Raw genomic sequence first — 23,706 nt, 5'->3', positions numbered from 1 at the left:
TAGTATGAAGCCTACGTGGAGTTTTATGCAATTGGTGAATTTTCTTATATTGTACTAGTCAATCCCTGATTGAGATCAGGTAGTTAAAGCAATTGTTGGTAGCATCCTCCCAGTCCTCTTTTGTCACTTGGGAAATGTCAGAAGCCATCAGGCTTTAGCCTCCTCAAAGGTTTTTGGTCCCATTGAAAGGACAATACAGTATAGTTTAAAGACTAGTTTAGTGGTGTCAGATGTATGTGGAAGGTGTTCTAAAGTTAGCTTAATTTTGGTGTCAAGGAGGAGAATTTAGCATGAAATGCATGTCAGAGCTAAAAGCATTGGTACAGTTGCGGTTTGTCAGATTAATACTTTAGGGATATTTGTTCATAGAAGAGAGAGGTGGATTCTGCAAGGAGATCGCCCAGGAATTTGAGAACCTGAGTTGGCCAAAATATTAAGTCATGGAGCTATAGGAAATGTGGGAGGTACAAGTTACCCCACAAAGAGATATGAACAGATTTAGAATTTTATTCTAAAAAAATGTATTTTTCAAATTTTACGAACATGGAACATCCACTTTCCTGGTTTTTTTTTTTAATACTAGAAAGTGTCAGTATGAGAGATGCATGTCAAGCACAGTTTTTCCTCCTCAGAGTAAACTATCTCCCATAACTACCTGGAACTAGCTGTAAGTTTCTGATGCAACATTTTTGATTGTTTTATTCCTTCTTTTCCAGGCTATCTGAAATCTTGTTCCAGTATGACATTCATATCACTGCCTGGTTATTAAGTCATAGATGGGTTGTAGTTAAGATCCTGCACTAAAAAAGTACAGAAAAAAAAATATTTTAGAAAACGTAACATTCAAGGAACATTCTCTTTCAGTACTAGAAATAATGTGGTATTCTTTTCATTTTTCACAGGAGAAACCAAGCATAAATACTGGGGCAAATGTATTAAAAAGTTAAAATAGAGCTCCCCGCCATCAATAGAGAGTGGTGGAATTTCACTCTGGCTAACTTTATCAAGCTCTATTTTTCATAGTTTAATAAATATGACCCTTAGTGATGCTCGGGTGGCAATTGATTGAAAATTTTTTTTTAGAAAAATGTGTTTAATGGCATGGGCTACTCTAATTTAGAAACTTGCTAAAAAAGTTTCAAAAAAGAAATTCTGGAGTATTAAACAATTGAACTGAAATACATTTTGGAAGGTGAACTACCACTTTAACTCTAAACTAATGCCTAATTTTACAAACCGGATTCCAAAAAAGTTGGGACACTAAACAAATTGTGAATAAAAACTGAACGCAATGATGTGGAGGTGCCAACTTCTAATATTTTATTCAGAATAGAACATAAATCACGGAACAAAAGTTTAAACTGAGAGAATGTACCATTTTAAGGGAAAAATATGTTGATTCAGAATTTCATGGTGTCAACAAATCCCAAAAAAGTTGGGACAAGTAGCAATAAGAGGCTGGAAAAAGTAAATTTGAGCATAACGAAGAGCTGGAAGACCAAATAACACTAATTAGGTCAATTGGCAACATGATTGGGTATAAAAAGAGCTTCTCAGAGTGGCAGTGTCTCTCAGAAGCCAAGATGGGTAGAGGATCACCAATTCCCACAATGTTGCGCAGAAAGATAGTGGAGCAATATCAGAAAGGTGTTACCCAGCGAAAAATTGCAAAGATTTTGCATCTATCATCATCAACTATGCATAACATCATCCGCAGATTCAGAGAATCTGGAACAATCTCTGTGCGTAAGGGTCAAGGCCGTAAAACCATACTGGATGCCCGTGATCTCCGGGCCCTTAAACGACACTGCACCACAAACAGGTGCAGTTAAGGAAATCACAGAATGGGCTCAGGAATACTTCCAGAAACCATTGTCAGTGAACACAATCCACCGTGCCATCCGCCGTTGCCAGCTGAAACTCTGCAGTGCAAAGAAGAAGCCATTTCTAAGCAAGATCCACAAGCTCAGGCGTTTTCACTGGGCCAGGGATCAAAATGGAAGACTGTTCTGTGGTCAGACGAGTCACGATTCGAAGTTCTTTTTGGAAATCTGGGACGCCATGTCATCCGGACCAAAGAGGACATGGACAACCCAAGTTGTTATCAACGCTCAGTTCAGAAGCCTGCATCTCTGATGATATGGGGTTGCATGAGTGCGTGTGGCATGGGCAGCTTGCATGTCTGGAAAGGCAGCATCAATGCAGAAAATTATATTCAGGTTCTAGAACAACATATGCTCCCATCCAGACGTCATCTCTTTCAGGGAAGACCCTACATTTTTCAACAAGATAATGCCAGACCACATTCTGCATCAATCACAACATCATGGCTGCGTAGGAGAAGGATCCGGGTACTGAAATGGCCAGTCTGCAGTCCAGATCTTTCGCCTATAGAGAACATTTGGCGCATCATAAAGAGGAAGGTGCGACAAAGAAGGCCCAAGACGATTGAACAGTTAGAGGCCTGTATTAGACAAGAATGGGAGAGCATTCCTATTCCTAATCTTGAGAAACTGGTCTCCTCGGTCCCCAGACGTCTGTTGAGTGTTGTAAGAAGAAGGGGAGATGCCACACAGTGGTGAAAATGGCCTTGTCCCAACTTTTTTGGGATTTGTTGACACCATGAAATTCTGAATCAACATATTTTTCCCTTAAAATGGTACATTTTCTCAGTTTAAACTTTTGTTCTGTGATTTATGTTCTATTCTGAATAAAATATTAGAAGTTGGCACCTCCACATCATTGCATTCAGTTTTTATTCACAATTTGTTTAGTGTGGAATCCGGGTTGTACATTAGCTTTTACACTTTATACCAGATGTATGCCATCAAAGTAAAATGGACAAATTCAGGCAGATTACGTATTGGACCACTTTGACAACCTGCTTATCAATATCTGGCCCAACATTGACCATATATCTGTCAGGCACCTAAAAAAAATATAATTGCGCAAGGACCAAATTAAGTAGTTGATAAAGCCCTCTCCTAAGGGCAGTGTCCCACGGGGATCTCTGCAACCACGGATGACTTATCTCTCTGAAAAGTCTTCCAACCAGCAATAAAGGGAATTAGCGTTGGAAATGCCTACTCATCGCTTAAGCTTTCTGAAGTGGTTACCTCCTGCAGGCAACTTTCCACTAGTGATTCCCTTCATTGCTGGTGAAAAGGCTTTTCGGGGAGATTAGTAACCTGCAGTAGCAGAGATTTATCACAGTTGACTAATCTACCGGTTTGATACTACCCTTAAGATGGCCACACACGTGGAGATTTTCGATCTTTGCACGAAAGATCGTTCCAACCCTCCACTGACATTCAGGGCTGAATCTTCAGATATGGAGGTAGAAACAATAGGATTTCTACCTCCTTCTGTCGATTCAGCCCTGAAGGCAGATTCTGCTCAGTCGCTTCTGTGATATCAGTCGCCTCACCGAGTTGCCATACACGCACCGAATATCGTACGAAACAAGGTTTCATATGATATTATTGGTGTGTGTATGGCCAGCTTTAGGAGAGGGCTCTATTAACTACTTAATTTGGTCTTTGGACAGTAGTATCAGTTGTTAGCCTGGGGGCAAAATGATTAGATAAGCATAATTTGGCCTAACGCCAAAGGGTGCCAAACAAGGGATCTTGGATGTATAGCTAGCTATATGAACAGCTCACAAGTTATTACATATGATCACAATATAAAAAAGAATAAACACAGGAATGTATTGCCTGTTTGTCTAATGTTGAAGTTAATACTTTGTTCTAATCTTGTCACTTTCATTATAAGTGTTTTAATGGTGATCACAAATATATTTTAATCTGGGAATCACAGAGTTCTAAACTCTATGCTGGGATCTGCACTATGAGAGTTACATTTTGATTACTATATATTTATTTTATTTATTGCTGCCATTGTAGCCCAATTGTCCCTTTAGACTGAAATGACTGAACTATTAACTGTATTGTAAACATTTTTAGAACTGTGTATATAAGTAGCACTATATAAATATATGCATGCGTACATAAGTATTGGAATTAAAGAAAAACAACAGCGTATCAAATGTATTTGGGATTTCTATAATTTAATTTTCTACAATGTAATTTTATTACAGCTCTGCAAAAACAAAAGTTTGTGAACCTTTAATTCTAATTATTCTTTTTTTTCCCCTTTCTCCAGCTATAAGTGAGACAGTTGGAAGTAAATGATATACCAGGTCTGCCTGTAGGTGGTGCTCAAGGGTTTGTTGAAGCTGCATGCATGAGTACATTGCCATGATTGAAAACCTTTGTACACACAAACACAGGTTGCTATCCAACATTCATTGTTAGCATACAGCAACAGAGTGAAACTCCCACAAGCTTTGTCACTTGCGACAGCCTTAGAGATCCTATTTGTATTATTTTTATACCATTAGTTTAATACACATCAGTGTTTAAAATTTATATTTTTTTACTGGAAGCATAAATGATCTCATCTTCAGATGTATCTATGGAAAGGCACTGAGTCTGGCTATAAAACTGCTCCTGACTGTAAGTCCAATGTATAGAACTTTGCTGCTAAATATTGTTCATCACCAGCCCTGGGATTTCTGTTCAAAATGAATGACTATTTGAGATGCCCAAGCTGCAACATGACTTTTAAGTCATCTTTCTTACTGGAAAAACATAGAGAAAAGTTCTGTATTGGCGGAGACATTGGACGGGCAAGGCAAACACAGACACCAGAGGAAATGGTAACTATCTGGATTTGCATTTATTTTGTGTCATTTCAATCTACTTTTAACAGCTGCTTTGCCCAATATCAGTTTCATGTGTCAGTATCATGTTTATCACAATTATGCATCATCTTAGTGGAATACCTGTATGTATGTTTTTGTTTTGATTTGATGGGGTTTAAGTAAGTAAGAAAAGTAATTTCATTATAAGTTGAAATAAAGGAGGAATTTACTAATGTATCTCATGGTTTATCACTTGAAAACTCATGGATGATATTCAGTTCAAGGAGAAAAAACTTTTCTCCTAATTCAATGGCAGTTTTTTCCATATCCCTTTTCCCATTTTCAATCGAGTTTTAAAATGATAAATTTTAAGTTGAATTTTTCTCAATTGAATTGTATCTCAAATTGAATCTTGTCCATGAGTTTTTAGGTGATGAACCTTTTTCTCACTGAATTGAATCTGCCCCTTTATCTAAAATAACATCCCAAATTGTCTCCCGAAGAAACTTCAGCCCAAGAACTGTTCACAGAAAGCATCCGGGTTTTATGGGTTGTCAGAAGCAAACAAATCTTACATGCAAATGTTCATGCTACTCACTCACTCTGGAGTTGTGGAAATGCATTCTGTGGAGTGATAAATTGCATTTCATCATCTAGCAGTCTGATAAAAACTCTGGGGGAGATGCCAGGGGAACACATCCTGCCTTAAGGTGGCCATACATGTTGAGATCTGCTTATTTGGTGAGGGTGTCAAAGAAATGGATCTTCTCCCGATATGCCTATCGAAAGTGGGCAATACCAGGCTAATTTAATTGTTTGGCCCTAGAGCCAAATAATCAAACTACAACGACGGGCATAGGAGTCATCAGGCTGAGAACCTCATCAATAAACTGGATGAGAAAATCAAACCTGCCCAATCAACACCTGGTTTATTTTCAGCTAGGTATTGATCGGGGAGGCCCATCTAGTGATGTGCAATTTTTTTTATTTTGGGTGAAACATATTGTGGGGAGAAATTCATGGTGAACTTTGCTCACTTTTTGGAGCTTGATAGCAAACAAGGCTCATTGTCTTCTTGCAGAGGTGGTATAATCATGAGTGTTTGTGTGCACTGTGAACGCATGCCCAGCAATGACCCTTAGTTCATAATGTAAAATGGACATTGTGTGGATTGTAGACACAGTCAGAATCTGGGTCAGACACACACACTGCACACTGCATCCATATGCATTTGATACATATCGATAATCTATGCCCATGTGTATGAAGCCTTAAGATGACAGTACATTACTTTATGGTGGCCTACCTGATCACATCTGGCAGCATGGGGGATCACCTGGCCAGCCTTGGTGATTAATTAGGGTGAAGACACACAGAGCTACTTAGTAGCTGCTACTTTTTACGCCTACTAAACTCCAGAAAACACCCTGCCATAGACAATACTGAGAACTGCCTCTGCTAAAACACACGTAGAGACAGTTATCAGTAAATGATCAGCATTGTCTGTTTTAGTAGCCATGACAAGTAGCTGCTACTAGTAGCTCTGTGTGTCATCACCATTATATTACACATGAAAAATAGTTTGTGTGCCTACAATAGAAGGTACCATTGTTTTATATAGTCAAAGATTCAGCATTAAGTTTTCTTTAGAATTTCATTCTAAAATATTTGTTCATGTATAAATACTGTATGTCTGTGTTCCTGTGTGTGCTCAAATTTATGGGGATGTGAGCTTGTTTTTTTCCTGTTTTAACATAAAATGTTATTTAGGAGGAGTCTGACTTTTTTGTGAATGAGGAATTTTTCAGGTTTATGAAGTGGCATTTTCACAAAATGACATTTCAGCTTGAAAAAAACTATTTTTGTGATGGCTTATCAATCAGTAAATAAAAACAGGCCTGGGAGCATAGCAATTTTTTTGTAATTCTCCACAACCATGTTATTAAAGTGTCGAGAATTTCTGCACTTGATTACTAGTCTACAGAGAATAACACAGCTTTTTCTACATCCATAAATAAATATAGGCCCTCAAATATAAATGAACACAGGCTAAAAGCATCTGTATTCTTTTATTTCCTGCCAGTAATTCTCCTGTCTTGTACTTGACTGACAATACAGTACAGACGTTCTTGAGATCAGACTCAACTGGTACAAACTCAGAATGCTATACTGCCTGGTTGTCACAATTTGATAGAAAAATGATTTGCCAGTAGAAAATAGAATATATTTGTTCCTCAGGTTTTCATTTTTTTATCCTTATTATACTTCTGTACATAAAGGCATCTTGTTTTTATGTAAGCAGTTTTTAGGTGACCAAGAAGTGCAATGTTCTGGGTCCCACTAAGGTTAAAAAAAATCTATAGGCATAATCAGGGTAATTTTTTTACCTTACTCATAGGTTTAGGACTAAAGTTTTCACAGTCTTGAAAATATGAAATTCCTTCCTTCAAGGAAATGTTTAATTAATACATACACCAATATGGCCATACACATTAAGATCCTCTCATTTTGTGAGGTCGCCAAATGAGTGGATCTTCTCCCGATATGCCCACTTAAGGTGGGAGATATCAGGCTAATTCCGTTAGATTGGGCAAGTTGCAACAATGTCACAGAAGCCGTTGGACCGAGAACTGTATCAATGAGCGGATGTTGCCCCTGATCAGACAGGAAAATCAAACCTGCCCAATCGACACCTGCCCGATTTTCGCAAGATATTGAACAGGGAGGCCCATTGGGGGGCTCCATACCTGAGCAGATAAGCTACTGAATCAGTCTGAAGGCCTCGAATCGGCAGCTGCATCTTTGTGTAAGAAGCCTTTGTAAGAAGTGGATCAGAAATTTAGAACTCTGGCAGTACAGCATTTAAGAGGGGCAGCTACCAACTGCAGGAAATACATACCTGTATGTGCTAAATTAAGCTTATACAATTAACATATTTACATACCTTTAAGTTATTTGAAAAGATTGATACAACAAACCAACAGATATGCTTAAGGTAACATTAATCAAGTGGGATTTTAATTTGACAAAGCCAGGGTGACAGAGACCAGTGGCAGGGAATTAGGAGGTCATATATTATCCACCCTTCCACAAACTCTGGAAATGCGATGCATCCCCTTCACATGTCGCTTCCCCCCCCAACTTATGGTTTGATCCACCATTTAACTTTTTTTAGGGCGGGTTCTCAAAATTAAATAAATACTTCCAGCACTTACTTATAACTCCTCACCACCTACTTGCAAGGGACCAGAGATGGGGGATCTTAGGTTTTGGTGTTAGTATCTCATAAAGTACCCTTCTTTCTAAGGCACCAAAGTTGTTACACCAATGGTATTTGTTTCCATCTATAAATATCTTCAAAAATATCTTATATGGATAGATTGGCTGTTGGATATTAGTTGTATTAAGCTTTGTTAAGGCTCAGATACTACATAATATGGCCTTTTTTTAGGTTAACAGGTTTTATTCAAGAAGAAAACCTGTAGAACAACTGAGGACTCATAAAATGAATGAAACATTGGAAGAGAAGACAATGAAAGTATGTAGCTATCTATCAGATGCACTAATTAAGGCTGTTTCAAGCTAGTACTTCAGTTACCTTAAAAACGCAGTCTCAATGTAACTGTTTGCTCATGCTAACCTAAGCATGTGGTGATTATTCAAAATCTTCTAAAAGTGTGTGGCACAGATACTGACATGAAAGAGCACCTTGAGCATATGAGAGCTGCTTTCATTTATTAAAAGAAGGGGATGAGCCGAAAAATGTTGACAGAAGGTGACTCCTTATATACTTCCACCTCTAACTTGACATTTTGTTGATAAAAAGAAAGTTTAACTTATGTGCAAATAGAAAAGGTTATATAATTGGTCTTATAAGTTATTTTATTACCCAGGAACTGATTGGTTAGATGCACATTGCTAGATTTATTGGCCTCAGAGAGAATTGCAGTGGTTAAAAGAAACATCTTCACCATGCTATTGTATTGTTCCCATCTTATGGCAGATGCTGATCTTGCTTTAGTATTCCCAAGCACTGCCTAACTGACAGTGCCAGCATCTTCAACTGGAAGTGTTTTGGATTACTATGTTTCTGCCAGAGAGGACCCTAGTGGTCACTGGCCTGCATGGAGTATGCAATAAGTAGGAACACCCATGTTAGGTACAACCAGGCCCCTTAGATTGTTTGTGGGAAGCAAGTACTCTGGTAGGGAGTCTATTTATCTGAGGTAAATAGTGCATACTTAGAGGGCAAGCAAAAAGAACTGCCTACAGGTCTGGCTTATTGATCATCTTTACCCTTTCAGGTCACTGAAAATCCCACAGAGGAACCCAGCAGGACCAAAGAGCATGAAGCACAACTGCGTTATCTTTCAGAAGCTCACAGGCATCAAATAAATGAAATTATGACTCAAAATAATATTCTAGAAAAACAACGCGATGGTATGATAAATGGCAAGTCTCGTTATAATAAATCCTTCAGTGTGAGGCAAGATTTTTACCTTGCCTAATGGCACAAATGGCACTGTTAATATATTTAAACATATAAACTGTTGTACACAAGTTTCCACACTCCATTATATATTTCTCTAGTTTAGGCTGCAAGGCTATATAAGCAGATAATAAAGCATCTAGTAATAACCATTGGCTGGAAGAAAGGTTTATAAAAACTGGAAGTAATTTGGTGCAAGAATACATTTTAATTTCTTTATACATGGAATGCCCTTGAGACTGAGCCTCACCCTCTGGGTTTTAAAACACAGCCTTTGCCTTTGTGATAAAAGCTCTGACCAGACCACTTTAGGGACCACTCTGCTTTGTTGAATGAGAGTATGTAGAGTTTTTATTGTTTCTCTTTCTTTTGATACCTTCTCCTATTCATTTTCCATTCTGACTTCTAACCTGCTTCCTGGTAATAAAGCTGGATAGTAGCTGAACTTCCAGGCCAGAGAGTTGTAGGTAATAAATATATGTAGTTTTTTGGAATGTTGCTGTCTACGTCATGCTAATAATTAAGGTAACCTGCCATTTTAATTGTAATGAGAGGGCCACAAGACTTTATGAGGAGATTAGGATATATTCATATTGCATAACATACAGTGCTAGGTTGTAGCCAAGCATTCCCCTCCTACACCATAATAGCATAAGTCAAAAATCAATCTCTGGCGCTATACACCAAGAAATCCCCCCATTTCTAATTGTATTTTTTCATTTTATTTTTTGTTATATTTGCAAGATATTAATTTAATTACTAATTTAAATACCCCTTAGCAGAGCTTTTAAGTCACACTGTCTATTCAAACCTCTAGAGTTTATGATTTGAAGAGTATAAATCCAAAATGTCTCCCTTTGTTTTATCCTTCCTTATCACCACTTCATTTGTTTCTTTGGGAATAGGATGACTACTTCGTTGTCATATGTGAGTTGCTGAAGGAGGCTTGAAATACTCAGCAGTCATTTTTAAAATCTTTCTAAAATGGCATATGAAGCATATTTGTATAGCAAAAATCATAAATTTTTTCCACTGCAAATACTTGTTTTTATGTTTACTTGCCTGCCAACTGTTAACATTTTTCAAGAACAGTGCTAAAATGAAAAGTACGCATGCAACATAGAAAGGGCTACATCAGATCAGCAGTTTATTGAAAATATTTTCAAAACAAAATGCACCAATCACAGTTTTAGATTAATAAATAAAGAGTGTGGTGTTGACTTTATAATTTCAGTTTTAAACAAACTTTTGGCTTTATTCTAGATATCGTGCAGAGACTGAATGAAATAACAGCTCAGAGCAAAAATACAAGCTACCTTGACAAAATGTTAAAGCATTTAACTGCTCAAGAACAAAAGAATGAACTTCTCTTAGCAGCCATGAAACAACAAATTGACATGCTGCAAATGGAGTCCATGTAAGATTTTAAGGAAATTTGGGGCAGATTAATGCTATTTAGGACCTTGGCTGGTACTAAAATCATATGGCACCCTCATCCTATCTGTCCTTTCCATCAAGACTAGAGTTTTACTGGGGCTCAATTTATCAACATGGGTTACTGCCCAGGTGCACATTTGCCCACCGTTGATAAATGACTATGTTCAGTGTAGTAGTATTGTGCAACTAAATTACTGTTTGAATTTCTAGTGCTTTGGGGACCAGTAGTGGTGGTGGGTTACCTTCATAAGCCATGCAGAAGCTAACCTTCTGGGACACTTGAGTGTCTGGCAGCCAATTCAAGCTGGCTCTGTGTGGAGAACTTTTTTGGTTATCGGCAGGGTGAAGGTGGTATAACTAAAAAAAACCCATTTGCACTGGCTAAGGGCACGAGAGGACACAAATTATGACACATTTCAAGCTTGCCTTGGTTGCCATATTGCTCTTTTCAATTTTAAGTTTTTTCTGTTGCCCTCTGCAAAGTTTGCTTGTATGCTAATCCGTGCTCGGTTTAAGCACCTCTAGAACTGATTTTTCATCTCTTTACTGTGTAGGGACTTTTCTGCCAAAAACTTAAAAGTTAGAACATAAAGGTTTTAGAGATCAGCACATACCAAGACAAACTATTTAATTCATTTCAGAAGCATGTTTTCCTGTGCATTATTTTTTTTTTCTCTCTGATTGTTGTCCTTATAATGATAAACCTTCCAATTTAACATATTTGTACATTTTTATTTGAAGGAAGAGAAGAAATAAGAGCAGACAAAGTGAAACACCATCCTCTCGAAAAGCAGAAAAAGCACAGCCATCTTTTCATCCAACCTACATCCCCCTTTATGGAAATGGCAGCCTATGCACAGAAATCAGGCAAATATCTAAGATCATCTTGCAGTCATAGCATTGTGTTAAAATAAGCAAATAATTCTATTTTTTTTTTAAATGATTTCCTTTATCTCTGTAATAATAAAACAGTACCTTGTACTTGATCCCAAATAAGAGCATTTTCCATACCTGTATATCTTCTGGATACTCAATAATTTTATACCAGTTAAACTGGTATACAAGTTTGTCAATTGCACTGTATCCTGCTTTGAGGGCTTTTCTTTTTGCACCTACTATTTTAATTGTAGAGATACATTTCACTGTATTAACAGGGAATCATGGAGACCCAACCTAACGGCATGAGGATCAGTTTCTGGATCATGACCCATAGGTTAAGAATCTCTGCTATAGATAGGTTACTGAGTGAAAGCACAAAGATAGTAATAGAACATGAATAGTTTCTTTAAGGAATGAAAAAATAGATATTGTATAGAAGCAGGGTTTTACACCAGAACATTTGATCAGAGAAATATTGTTATTGTATTTGTAGCAATTAAATAATGGGCTATTTTATTTTGTTTTATCATTCCCCATAGGTGTGGTACATTGCCTGTGTTACCTACTCATTGGGCATCATATATTAAGATTGTGTATATCTGGCACAGTAAGCAATAACAACCAATTAGTAATTAGCTTTGATTGATCTACTTCAGATGTTATTATAAGCAAATCTCTGATTGCTTGCTATAAGGTATTGCACACCTATTGCTATTGAATGAACCCCAATGTTTACTATCACCCACTACAGTGGATAACCAGCCTTCACCCTGCATGCATTGCTTTTCTGTATCGCTTGTAAATATCCTGACATATCTTTTGCTTTAATATGTATACACAGTGCTTTACGACTGACTTACATACAGAGTGGGGGAAATGATCAACTGATTTTGGCTCACCTGCAGGACCTATTAACTGAAGCACAAGTGTTGGAGCAGAAAGAAAAACGCCTACGAACTGTCAGAAAGAGAAACAAAAGTAGGCTGCATACTGAATTGGATTTGCTTTCAAACTTTATTACACTGTCACTTTAATATAAATGTTGCTTTTAAGTATTCTTTGCTTGTTACTAAGGCTGGATTATGAATTATGCATGACTTTAATAAAGTTAATGTCAGTCATTGTTACATTTCTGCTACACATTTAGCAGGCTTTGAATGAGAAAGTAAAATGATTTGTCATACTTTAATTATTGGGGTGAAAGGCATTGCCACTTATCGTAGTGTGAGTGAGTCAGTGCTCTTTCTATTTTATGCTGATATATTGAACTGTTTTTCTTTTTTGTAATTGTCTAGTTTCTGTAAAATGCAAGGTATTGGTGGCAATGTACATGTATATCATTTAACTTAAGATGAGTCAGGACTATAGCCTATGCTCAGTATCCCATTTCTCTTGGGGACTTGCGTCATTAGCTTTGCATTGTTTTATTCTTACTGTAGAAGGCTATGGGAATCCAAACCTGCACCTGAATGATAAGCTAATTAATCTGGAAATGGAAAATCAACAACTGGAAGATCACATTTTCAAACTTCAGCTTCAAAGGCAAAGGAATATACGACTTCCCAAGACATCAGTTAGAGGTAATATTTGTAAAAGTACAACAATGTAGACAAAATTTGCTACCAGCATAAAATCAAGCACAGTGGTTCATATATCAGTACTAAGAGAACACTTTTAAAATCTGCTATGCCAACTATCAGTTAATCTGGTTTGGAATAATTAATAATGAGGTCTTATTTGTCAGTAATCAAGGTAAAAAGGCAGAGAAGCATGCAAAAACCTCATATCTGTTATAAGTTCTGATAAGACAAAGGTGGTAAATCTTACCTTCCTGATACTATATTCCCTGTAAATTTGTAAGATAGGATAGGTAGAATAATATGGAATAATAACATAACAATCAATATGAATAAAAGTAAAAATAAGTCAAAGAAACACCAGCTGAATGAGAACAAAAGTAGGGCTGAAGGTGGATTTAGGGCTGAATGACCAGATCATCTACAATTTTAATTGTATACAAACTTATGGAGAAGACAATCAGATGATAAAGGAAGAACATTTGGCTTATGCTACACAAGGCTGAATCTCATCCTGCGGATAAACACAGGGCAAGGATCAGCCCCTATGCTCCGATCAGCTTACTCCTGTGAGCCACTGCGTCAACCCAGGTGCAGACACACAGAGCAAAATATGCATTTTGGCACTGAAATTCACCCAGGCAAAGGTGTGTGTGTATCCACAGACTGGTGTGGCCTTAGCCTTTCTTCCACTCTTCAAACTATTCAGGCCTCTGTAAATATATTGACATAAAACAGCCTATAATTAAAACACTGTATTATATAAGTAACACACCTTTCTAATAGTATGTGCCATTGTATCCATATTAAGTATATGTATATATATTTTGTACATGCTATTTGGATTATAATTTCTTTTAGATAGGAGTAAACAATTACAGGTATGGGATCCCTTATCTGGAAATCCGTTATCCAGAAAGTCCTGAATTACGGAAAGGCCCTCTCCCATAGGCTCCATTATAAGCAAATAATCCTAATTTTTAAAAATGATTTCCCTTTTTCCTGTAATAATAAAACAGTACCTTGTACTTGATCCCAACTAAGATATAATTAATCCTTATTGGATGCAAAACAATCCTTTTGGGTTTATTCAATATTTACATGATTTTTAGCAGACTTAAGTTATGGAGATCCAAAAGATCCCTTATCCGGAAAACCCCAGGTCCTGAGCATTCTGGATAATAGGTCCCATACCTGTACTGTATTAAGTACATCTCTGATATTTTTTAAATGCCAGCTGCCATTTAAAGCTTTTTTATTACTGGTTTCTTTACCATTTTGGTTACCCAGAGTGGCCAATCAGAAATTAGTTTAATCATTACAAGTTACAAAATGAAGCAAAGATCCCATTTGTGTTAATGGGTAACTGCAGCAGTGCAACCTGGCAACTAAGTTAGTAAAGCAATTCCAATATGTTTCTAATTAACAAATAATAATAATATTTATATAGAAATAAGGTGCATCATAAATATGCCTTCAATCCCAGACAGAATTTATGTGGCATATCTTGTTGGTGCAGTAGTCCTTTATTTGTGTGGGGTATCAGTAAGGTGAGCTCATACCTAGTAACTAAGAATACACAATGTTTAATTAATTGATTGGGCAATGTTAGGTGAGATTAGTCTAAATAAATAAAGGCGTAGCTGAAGCTTAGTTACCTTTAATTGTTACCAAAACAAAAATCATCTCTCTGGAAATATGGTAAATAATTGCTACTGTACATGTGAATATCTTTAACTGGATTTCACAACAATTAACAGTTAGAGGCAGATTTACTAAAACTTTAACTTTTCTCATTTTTTTATTTTAAAAAATTCTAATAAACTAAAGTTCGGGAATATCTGACAGTTATTAAAAAGTCTGAACCGAAAAATTCTGTAAAGAGAAAAAAGTCGTAAAACCTTGACTTTTTAAAAAATTGTTGTGCCGAAACCTCTACTTTTTTGAATTGTCGCACAAAAAAACGAGCGTAAAAAATCCAAAAGCCTGTAATGTTTCAAAGCAAAGAGGGATCTTCCAGGGAAGGGAACAGACACCTGCCATTTACTTCTACATGATTTTCACAAGTTTTAGCCAGCGAATTGTCAGATTCAGATTTTTAGCCTGTTTGTTGTATTTTAAATCTTGAAAAAGTAGCAATTTTTTTTGGTGACTTTTATCACTAAAAACTTTGGATTGTGAAAAATAAATCCGACTCTTAGTAAATGGCCCCCTAACAGCCATGTACATTGAAGAATTAACACTTCTCAATGAGAATCGTGGTACCATTGTGACTGGATCACACCTCTAGTTCAATGGAACCATTGTTATTGGATGTTGGTGTCTGTATTAGCCTGAGGCTGATGCCACATGTGGCGTTTTTACGCTGCGTATTTTCTAATTCTCTCAGCGGCTGAAAAACGCCCGATATCATCATCCATAGAAATAACTTGAAAAGACTCGAAGCAAACCACACAATGCGTAAATACGCTAGAAAACGCCTTACCACGGATTTTTCAAGCGTTGGCTGAAATACGCCAGTATTTGCAAATCAAGCTATTCCTATGTATACACGAAGGCAGCTGCCAGACCTAGTGGAAATACGCTGCGTTTTTTACTATTTCGCACTATTAGCACCATGGAAACGGGATTTGCTACGTCACCAGTACTAGGCTGAAAACCGCCATAGTCAGGGGCTGTGTGGCTTGTGCGGCGTTTTGAGGCTGAGAAAAAACGCAGCGTAAAAACGCCACGTGTGGCATCAGCCTTAAGGGTTTAAATGCCAGGAAAGTTCATCCTTCAATTATCTTTTATATGAGGTAAACATTTTGCAATTGGTTTCCAGTGTTTAAACTTTCTTACACAAAGCTGTAATTAATCTTCTCTCTGATTTCTATGGTAATTGCCTATAAACACAACACCAGACAACGGTTTGAGCATTAGCCTAGAAAATGAAGTACTGCAGAGGACCAGGGCCATTTTAACAAATGAGCAAAAGGCTATTTACTCAAACAAAGGGCATTTGCCCAAGGCCGCTCAGGACAGAAGTTCCACCATCAGACCATTGCCTAGTATAATATTTAACTGAAGGATTCCCCAGAAATGGCAATTTTCAATGTATTACTTTTTTGTTTTTACATTTTCTCTTGTTATATGATTATGATTTTTCCACTCCCATAACTGTTGGTCAAGAGCGGCTCACCTAGTCCTTATGTCTATTTCAGTAAGCACATTTCACTTTTTCTACTGCCTGCAGGGACTGCAGTAAGGATAGGCAGAAAAGGCACATACCCAGGGCACAACTATGGGGAGGGTGCTAGGACCCTAGTACGACTGCCTGCCTTATGTTTAACTGCACTTGTTTTATGGTAGTTATATCTTCCTGGCTGGGGGGGCACCAATGAGATCTCTTCTCTACATCCATTGGCATGTTAAAGTTGCCCTCTAAAGGACTGTTTTTTATTAGTAGATAACCATAGAACCCAAGGGTATTTCTTGAGAAAATAGGACATTTCCGATAAGGGCTGAATGTAATGGACATATGCTTTGTTTATTCTAATCTTCTGTTTTACTGTGGGCTGATATTTGTTGAGCTCTTGCATTGAGAAAGTACAATAGCAACAGTGTCTGCCTACAGCTGCCAAATCACAATGTTATTGGCTATAATATCCACTCTCACTTTACTGTTTCAGAAGTGGAGAAAAGCTCACAGTTCCCATGGTTCGTGAAAGAGCATACGCACAAAAACCTAAAGGCCCTAAATGCAGAAATGGAAGTTCTAAAACAAGATTTAGAAATACAGAGACTAAAAAAGCGAATAAAGACAGCTGGAATGCAGCGTGCCAATCGTCTAATATCTGCATTCCCCCATATGGTACAGTAACTGCAGCATAATGATACATTACATTTCATTTCATACATATGACCTGTCAATGAGTAGAGGTGAGTAAACTACTCACTGCATGCTTAGAAAGTCTGCCCTATCCAAATTCATCTGTTATATAGAAAGTTATTGGTGTTTGTGCATTGTATCAGTAACATCAGGTGGCAGCCATCCTAGCATAAGCTGACCATTGGAGTGACTGCCCTAGTGTTGTCATGCATCCAATTAGTTTTCTCTGCATACAGGTGGAAAGGTTTGGTAGTGTTTCCAATAGCCATTCTAGCCATTTTAGAAAAGAGGCTGAGAATCAAATCTTATATATTCTGCTTTGCCATGAAAATAGCTAAATGTATACTTTCACAGGAAGGACAAAAGCCAGTGACATTAAATTATGTGAAAAATGCATTAGACTATGACAATGAGTTGGAGCCTGCTCCCTACGATCCGATGTAAGTGCTCTTTTCTTAAAATGTAATTCAACTTTAATAAATTTTTTCTTATGTTATAGAATGTTCTATTCTTATTATCTCTTATAGTTTTTGAATGATTTGTTTTCCTTCCTCTCTTTCTTGCTTTTCCAAAAAATATTGTTCTCTGGGTCTACAATTTTGTTATTATTGTTACTTTCCATTCCTTATCTTTCTGTAGGGGTCCTTGCATTCTCTTACTCAAACCACTTCCTGGTTGATAGGGTAAATTGGACCCTAGCAACCAGATACCTGCTGAAATTCCAACCTGGACAACTGCTAAACAAAAAGCTTAATAATTTAAAAAACACAAAAATTAAAAAAACATTGTCTCAGAATATCACTAAAAGTTAATTTTAAGGTGAACAACCCCCTTGCACTGATGAGCAAAACTCGTGTTGCTTCCCTCCAGCATACATTTTTTCACCAAGTTTTTTCTTGCACAAATGCTTAGAGTCAATGGCTGTTTTTTTCTTGCATCCTTCTTTTGGGCCAAATTCATAGTAGTCAATGGGCATTTTTTTATGCCTAATGCATTGGAGTCATGGGGTGGGTTTATATTTCTCGTGGATTTTCATGCTTTTTTCCCCATGTGAAACAAAACACATGGCACAGATTAGCAACAGTTTTCACCATGATTCTATTACATGATGATCAATTAATGGTATACTTCTTTAACACACTTGTTGCTTGCTTGATTTATTGGGCCCTTATAAAGACAAATACTTGAATACACCTTACATTTAGCAGTTACACCATGTGGTTGTATTGTATTATAAAATAGAGGAACAAGCCATTTCACAGAATGGGCCAAATTCAGTTAGACGAGAAAGACTTGCCTTCTAATTCAATTATAGATCATCCCTCAGAGCCATATGCAATGAGGAAAACGTATCTCGCTGTTTATCACATGACAACTCTATTGAAGTCAATGGGAAAAACTGTAACTGAAATAGGAGAAAAGTTTTTTCTCCTCTAATTGATTCTGGACCATAAGTTTTCACACAATAAACCATAAAATAACATTAAGTCATCTAATTGTATTTGGCACTATATGCTCAGAATAAACTGAACCTCATGCTCTTCCTTGCTGTCACCCACAACCGAGACTCTCATAATGATCTTTGCAGGATGTTCTTCATCAAAAGCCAAAAGGTTGTGCCTCTTCTAAATTCCATTTCAGGCTTTCAAATGTAGAATTTCAGTCAGTGCAGTGCTGTTTCTTTCCGTGGTAAAATTATAAGGTCCCTTTGCCTGTATGTAAATATGCAGAGGCAATAGTTTCAAGTTTATTGTCATATACAAATAACAATGAAGCATCATTACTGTAATGAAATTTTTTTGACCCGTGTTCCTCCCAACTTTACATAGACAAAAAAAAATTACAAATATTAAATATCATAGGAGATGATTTTTTGCAGGTTGCAAAAAAACTAAAAAATAACACAACAAACATAAGAAAAAAGCAAAGTTGAGGAGGACACTGAGCAACGGCTGCCATCCTCACCGGCGCCATCTTGAATAATAGGTCCTTGTAACTAGCTAAAAAAGCAATACTTTTGATTGGTCTGCCCTCTTCATGGCAATTTAAATACTTCATATTAGATCTGAAATGTGCAAGTATCAAATTTCAATCCGGATGATGTAGATTGGGATAAACAATAGGAGCTAAAGGCAGCAGTGATGCAAATACAAGCCACAGCAAAACCCACTTGCATTCTTACTTGGAGATCTGGTGCCTGGATTCTACTATACCTGCTTATTTATTATTAAAGAAATGATACTGATTGTAAATACTTAATATTATTCACTGCCTTATTATTAACAATTTTTAAGATGACTAATGTAAGCACATACAGTAATGATTCATTAAATAATTACATACATACGTACACATACATATGTCTTTGCAGGGTTTAATCTATCTATATCTATCTATCTATCTATCTATCTATCTATCCTTTGCCATAGGCTAAATGTAGCAGTTAATTATCTTGGAGGTTGTACCTACAGTATGGAATTGAGGATGTTGAAGATGTGACTTGACGGATTATGTTTGCCTTACAGTTCTGGCTTTGTTGTATTTTATGACTTTCTCCTTGGGCTTGATCCATCTTACCGGGTATGCCGATTAGCGGTGAGCCTTTGTAGTGGTGGACTGGAGGTTGGAAGTTCTTCATCCCTACCCCCTGTCTATTGTGGAGCTGCTCTGTCCACATTCCATGACAACAAAAGGCAGAACACAGCTGTTTTAGCCACAAAACAGGCTGTGCCCCGGTAAGTACTGAAGTGTTGTAGCAGTTAATGATATTGTATGTAGAATTAATGGTATGGAACTGTAATTTGAAGAATCAGCTAGTGAAACACACATTCAGGTTCTGAGTCAAATAGGCAGACTTACGTGTGTGTAACCAGTTTTATAGCCTCAAGCAACCCAGAGATTTATACTTAAGAGAATATAATAACAAATACAGTACAGATCACAATGAGATAAGTAAAAAGTGCCACAATGTACCTGGAAATATTGTGCTAAAGCACAAAGTGCTTAAGTGCCATTTATAAAACTAATATTGCTACCTTGTCATTTTAATCTTGAAGTGATTTTTTTCTGTCTTCAATTTAATTTTAGGCTGAGACCCTCACCAACTACTTCACTGATAATGGAGCTTCAGGCATCTGGAGGATATGATCCCTATGGCCATGAAGTGAGCCAATTAATCCCCAGAGGATGGGTTAAAATTGATATTTTTGATCAACAAAACAGAGTGATAAGTGGTCAATGGAAAGTTCCAATTCGCATCCTTCCAGTCAAACCTTCCCTGACAACAGGAGCGCTAAATGCTGTACCACAGGTGCTTATTTTTACAATTGGGAGTTTAAGTTTGTCAAAATAATTGTAAAATCTAAGGGGGTTATGTAATAAATGCTGCAATGTTTGTTACACCTCTAACCACCTATAGCAACCAGTCAGCAGATATCATTAACTGGTCATCTGTTTAAAAGAGAATTCTAATTGGTTGCTATGAGTTACTTTACCTAGGCAAACTTTGTGCTTTTTATTCCTTATGGCGGGCAGTGATTTAATTCCTAAAACGACTATATAAATAATATTTAGAGCATAGTTGTTTCTATTGCTGCAGTAACAGTAGTTAGAGTTTTACCTTAACTGCAGGAGGAGCTAGTGAAAGATAAATTTAATGCAATGTGTGTATACATTGTAGAGCTTATGTATGATTGCAAGGTGCAGTGTAAAGCTCAAAATTGCATTCCAATAAAAATGGTGTTTTACAGGTAATTGCACTGATACATTCCCCTCTATGGTATATAACGTCTTTGCTGTGTTAGGTACAAGCGCAAAGTATAGCCAACTTTTTACCCTGTTATTACTACAGAAAAGTCCAGTATCCAGCCATTATTTTACCAAATGGAGTGTTATGAGCTCACAGAGCCAATAAATACAGTTTAAACACTAATGATGAATCTAAGCCACACTTGAAACTACAGAACGTTTTCCATATTGGCCTGCCCCAGCCAGAGCACGAATGTGACCACATTGACCAGTGGTACAAATATGCACTTAGAATGCCTTATGCTTACTATACTTACAATAATTTTTTTTTTTAAATAGTTAGAATATGCTGAACTGTATATCCGCCTTGTCAATGCAAGAGACGCTGACACACAAAGTGCATTGCCTATTGACATCAAGAATGCCATGATCTACAAGTACCCGCCTTTGGTAGGTTACCAATCTTTATCATGCATTTGTTCAGTTTCATGCTCTTGTAAATAACATTATTAACCCACATCTATGGTAATTAAACATGGGCATATTATATAAGGAGTGTTAACAGACAAATAGCAGAATTTATTCGGTTGCATTTTATCCTTCTCCTGGATTCTATAGAAAGTAAAGTCCCCTGCCTAACACATATGCAATAGGGTGATAAAAGTACCTGTATTGCAAAATGCTCAAGCATTTTGGTGCTGATGTCTATCTGTCATAGATCCACGTGTCTCTAATAGGGTGTTTTATATTAAATAGTATTAGGAGCGGCGACAGTCCACCTCTATTTATACTGAAAGGCAGCAGGAGACAAATTGCCTTGAGTGACATAATTCTGGGGGCAAAGGAACGTGAGATGTTTTCTAGCCATATTAGGCTCACAGGCAAGCCAGCAACCAAACACTTAAATATACCTTTCCATTAAATAGCATTGTCATTGTTGTATATCACTGCTGGTACACTTATGTTATGGTTCACAAATGTTCAGGGCTGCTCTTTCTGGGAACCACTGTTCTAAGTTCTGGTTTTGACCTACAAATGATATATAAATGTCTGGTGTTTTAATTTCTAGTACTGAGGGCCAGGCCAAATTAGACACCCCCCCCCAGGCCCAGAATCATTAATATTGCCAGCCTAGGCAATTGCCTTTTCTACCTACCTCAGGCCCTGCTAGTACTCCTAGGAAAGAGATGAAAGATGACTGTGGGCATCTTAATATCACATTGTTGGGATAACTTTGTTACTGACAGCTGGTGTCTCAGGTTAACAATATTGTTTTTCTTTTGTAGACTGCAGCATATAATTTTCCAGAAGACACCATGTTTCCATCTACATATTACCCATCATACTTTTTGCCAAATATGCAACATACACATGGAGATGAGGATTCCCCACCTTCAAGACGAAGAATCATGACACAATAGTATTTTGTAAAAAAAAAAAATGAACCAAAAAAGACTTCCAAAACCAATTGTGATTTTTTTTGTTCACAATAAATGTTTACATTTTATTGAAGTGATTAATATTAGGTTGAGCTGGTCCTTTTATCATGAAAATGTATACAAGGGGGGATCTTAGATTGATGTTCAATACATATTAAAGCAGAAGGAAAGCTACTGATGCAGTTTCTTCCAAATAGATTAGTCACAACAGGGCAAGCTAGAACACTATTTATTCTATAGAATGCTTTACCATACCTGAGTAAACAGCACTAAAAGCTCTCTGTGTTTGTTTAAGAAAGCAGCTGCCATATTGCTTGGTCTAATGTAACTTCCATATCCTTCTGCATGTGTCTCTAGCTGGCTCCTAGCTCTTAGTTCAGATTACAGCAGGGAGAGAAGGAGGGAGATGGAGGGGGAGAGGGAGAGAGGAGCAAGCTGAGCAGACTCACATCTGTGCCCTGTAGGTTTGAGCTGAGGGAAGGAAATCTGATACCGAAGCCCATGTGTAAACAATAGAAGCAAAGGAATGCTGGGTTTCTTTGCAAAGAGGACTCAGAGCAGCATTTTATCTGACATTGGTCAAAAAAACATGAAATTTATCCATTGTCCAATTGTTTGCAGGGCCAAGCAGGCAGCTACCCACAGTTTTCCTTCTTCAGCTAGATGATTTCGCTTGAAATGGTCATTGCATACTTTTAAACTTTTTGTTTCAAGATGAGCTTGGTTGTACAATAATGAAAAGATCTTTTAAAAATCTATACAAGTATGGCTACCTTAAAGGTGCCCATAAACTCACCGATTTTATCATATGATAATCGGTAAGTGTATGGTGGGAGACAAGGTGCTATTGGCAAAGGCCTTGGATATCGGCTGTCTTGCTGATCAGGCAGTTTAGAAAATTTTGATTGGGTGTCTTTGAAGGCGCATTGGCCAGCATTCTTCCATGTTTCTCCAGTTCAGGCTAGCAGAAAGTGCATCACGCATTAAAGAGAAGGTTTTACATACTGTATATGGTCGTTGCTCCTGATTCTTATATTTAAGCAAAAGTGGACCTGCAATATTATTATGGGCATGAAAACAGTAGATCTGGTTAAATGTTGATACGTATATTACTATATTATGTACATTTGTGTTACTTTTATCCCATAGCCTTTGGTGCTGGATGGGAGATCAACAATTTTTCCCTGTGCAAAATCATTACACTTATTCAGTGGCCTGTTTTGTAGCAAATACAGATTTTTTTTGCCTGGCGTACATATTTAAACCCATTAATTGGTAGATCATAGAAATATATTTACTTTCTATTTGTATTTGACATTATACACTGCATTGCTGGTAAAAAAAAAACACGGCAAATTGGGTCTGAAAATTGCACTTTGCACTTTGTAAGTAACTGACCCTTCTAACCTTAAAACTGTCTGCATTTGCCAAAACAGAGAACTGCAGGGTATGCAACAAATGAAACAACTCAGCGGTTTTCATAGTATATTGGAAAAGGTGTATCTTTTATGTAGGAAGTGCATTGTTTTTGTTCCAGTGGAGCTAGGTGCTCATTCCTGTTA

General features: G+C 37.1%; 1 protein-coding gene across 1 annotated transcript; it reads left to right on the top strand.

Moving 5' to 3' along the window:
• The first annotated feature begins 4,323 nt into the window (after positions 1 to 4,323).
• On the top strand, positions 4,324 to 23,668 carry LOC101733785 (coiled-coil domain-containing protein 17). Its single transcript, XM_012953560.3, has 13 exons — positions 4,324 to 4,720; positions 8,157 to 8,243; positions 9,010 to 9,145; positions 10,458 to 10,611; positions 11,373 to 11,498; positions 12,352 to 12,488; positions 12,950 to 13,090; positions 16,759 to 16,940; positions 17,313 to 17,398; positions 19,484 to 19,693; positions 20,046 to 20,268; positions 21,045 to 21,155; positions 21,992 to 23,668. The coding sequence occupies exons 1-13, from the start codon at positions 4,586 to 4,588 to the stop codon at positions 22,124 to 22,126; spliced, it is 1,863 nt and encodes a 620-aa protein (XP_012809014.1). The 5' UTR covers positions 4,324 to 4,585; the 3' UTR covers positions 22,127 to 23,668.
• Positions 23,669 to 23,706: the final 38 nt, after the last annotated feature.

Source organism: Xenopus tropicalis, chromosome 1 (assembly GCF_000004195.4).
Source record: "Xenopus tropicalis strain Nigerian chromosome 1, UCB_Xtro_10.0, whole genome shotgun sequence".
Lineage (NCBI taxonomy): Eukaryota > Metazoa > Chordata > Amphibia > Anura > Pipidae > Xenopus > Xenopus tropicalis.
The sequence above is the reverse complement of the archived record's forward strand: the minus strand, read 5'-3'. Positions and strand labels throughout refer to the sequence as shown.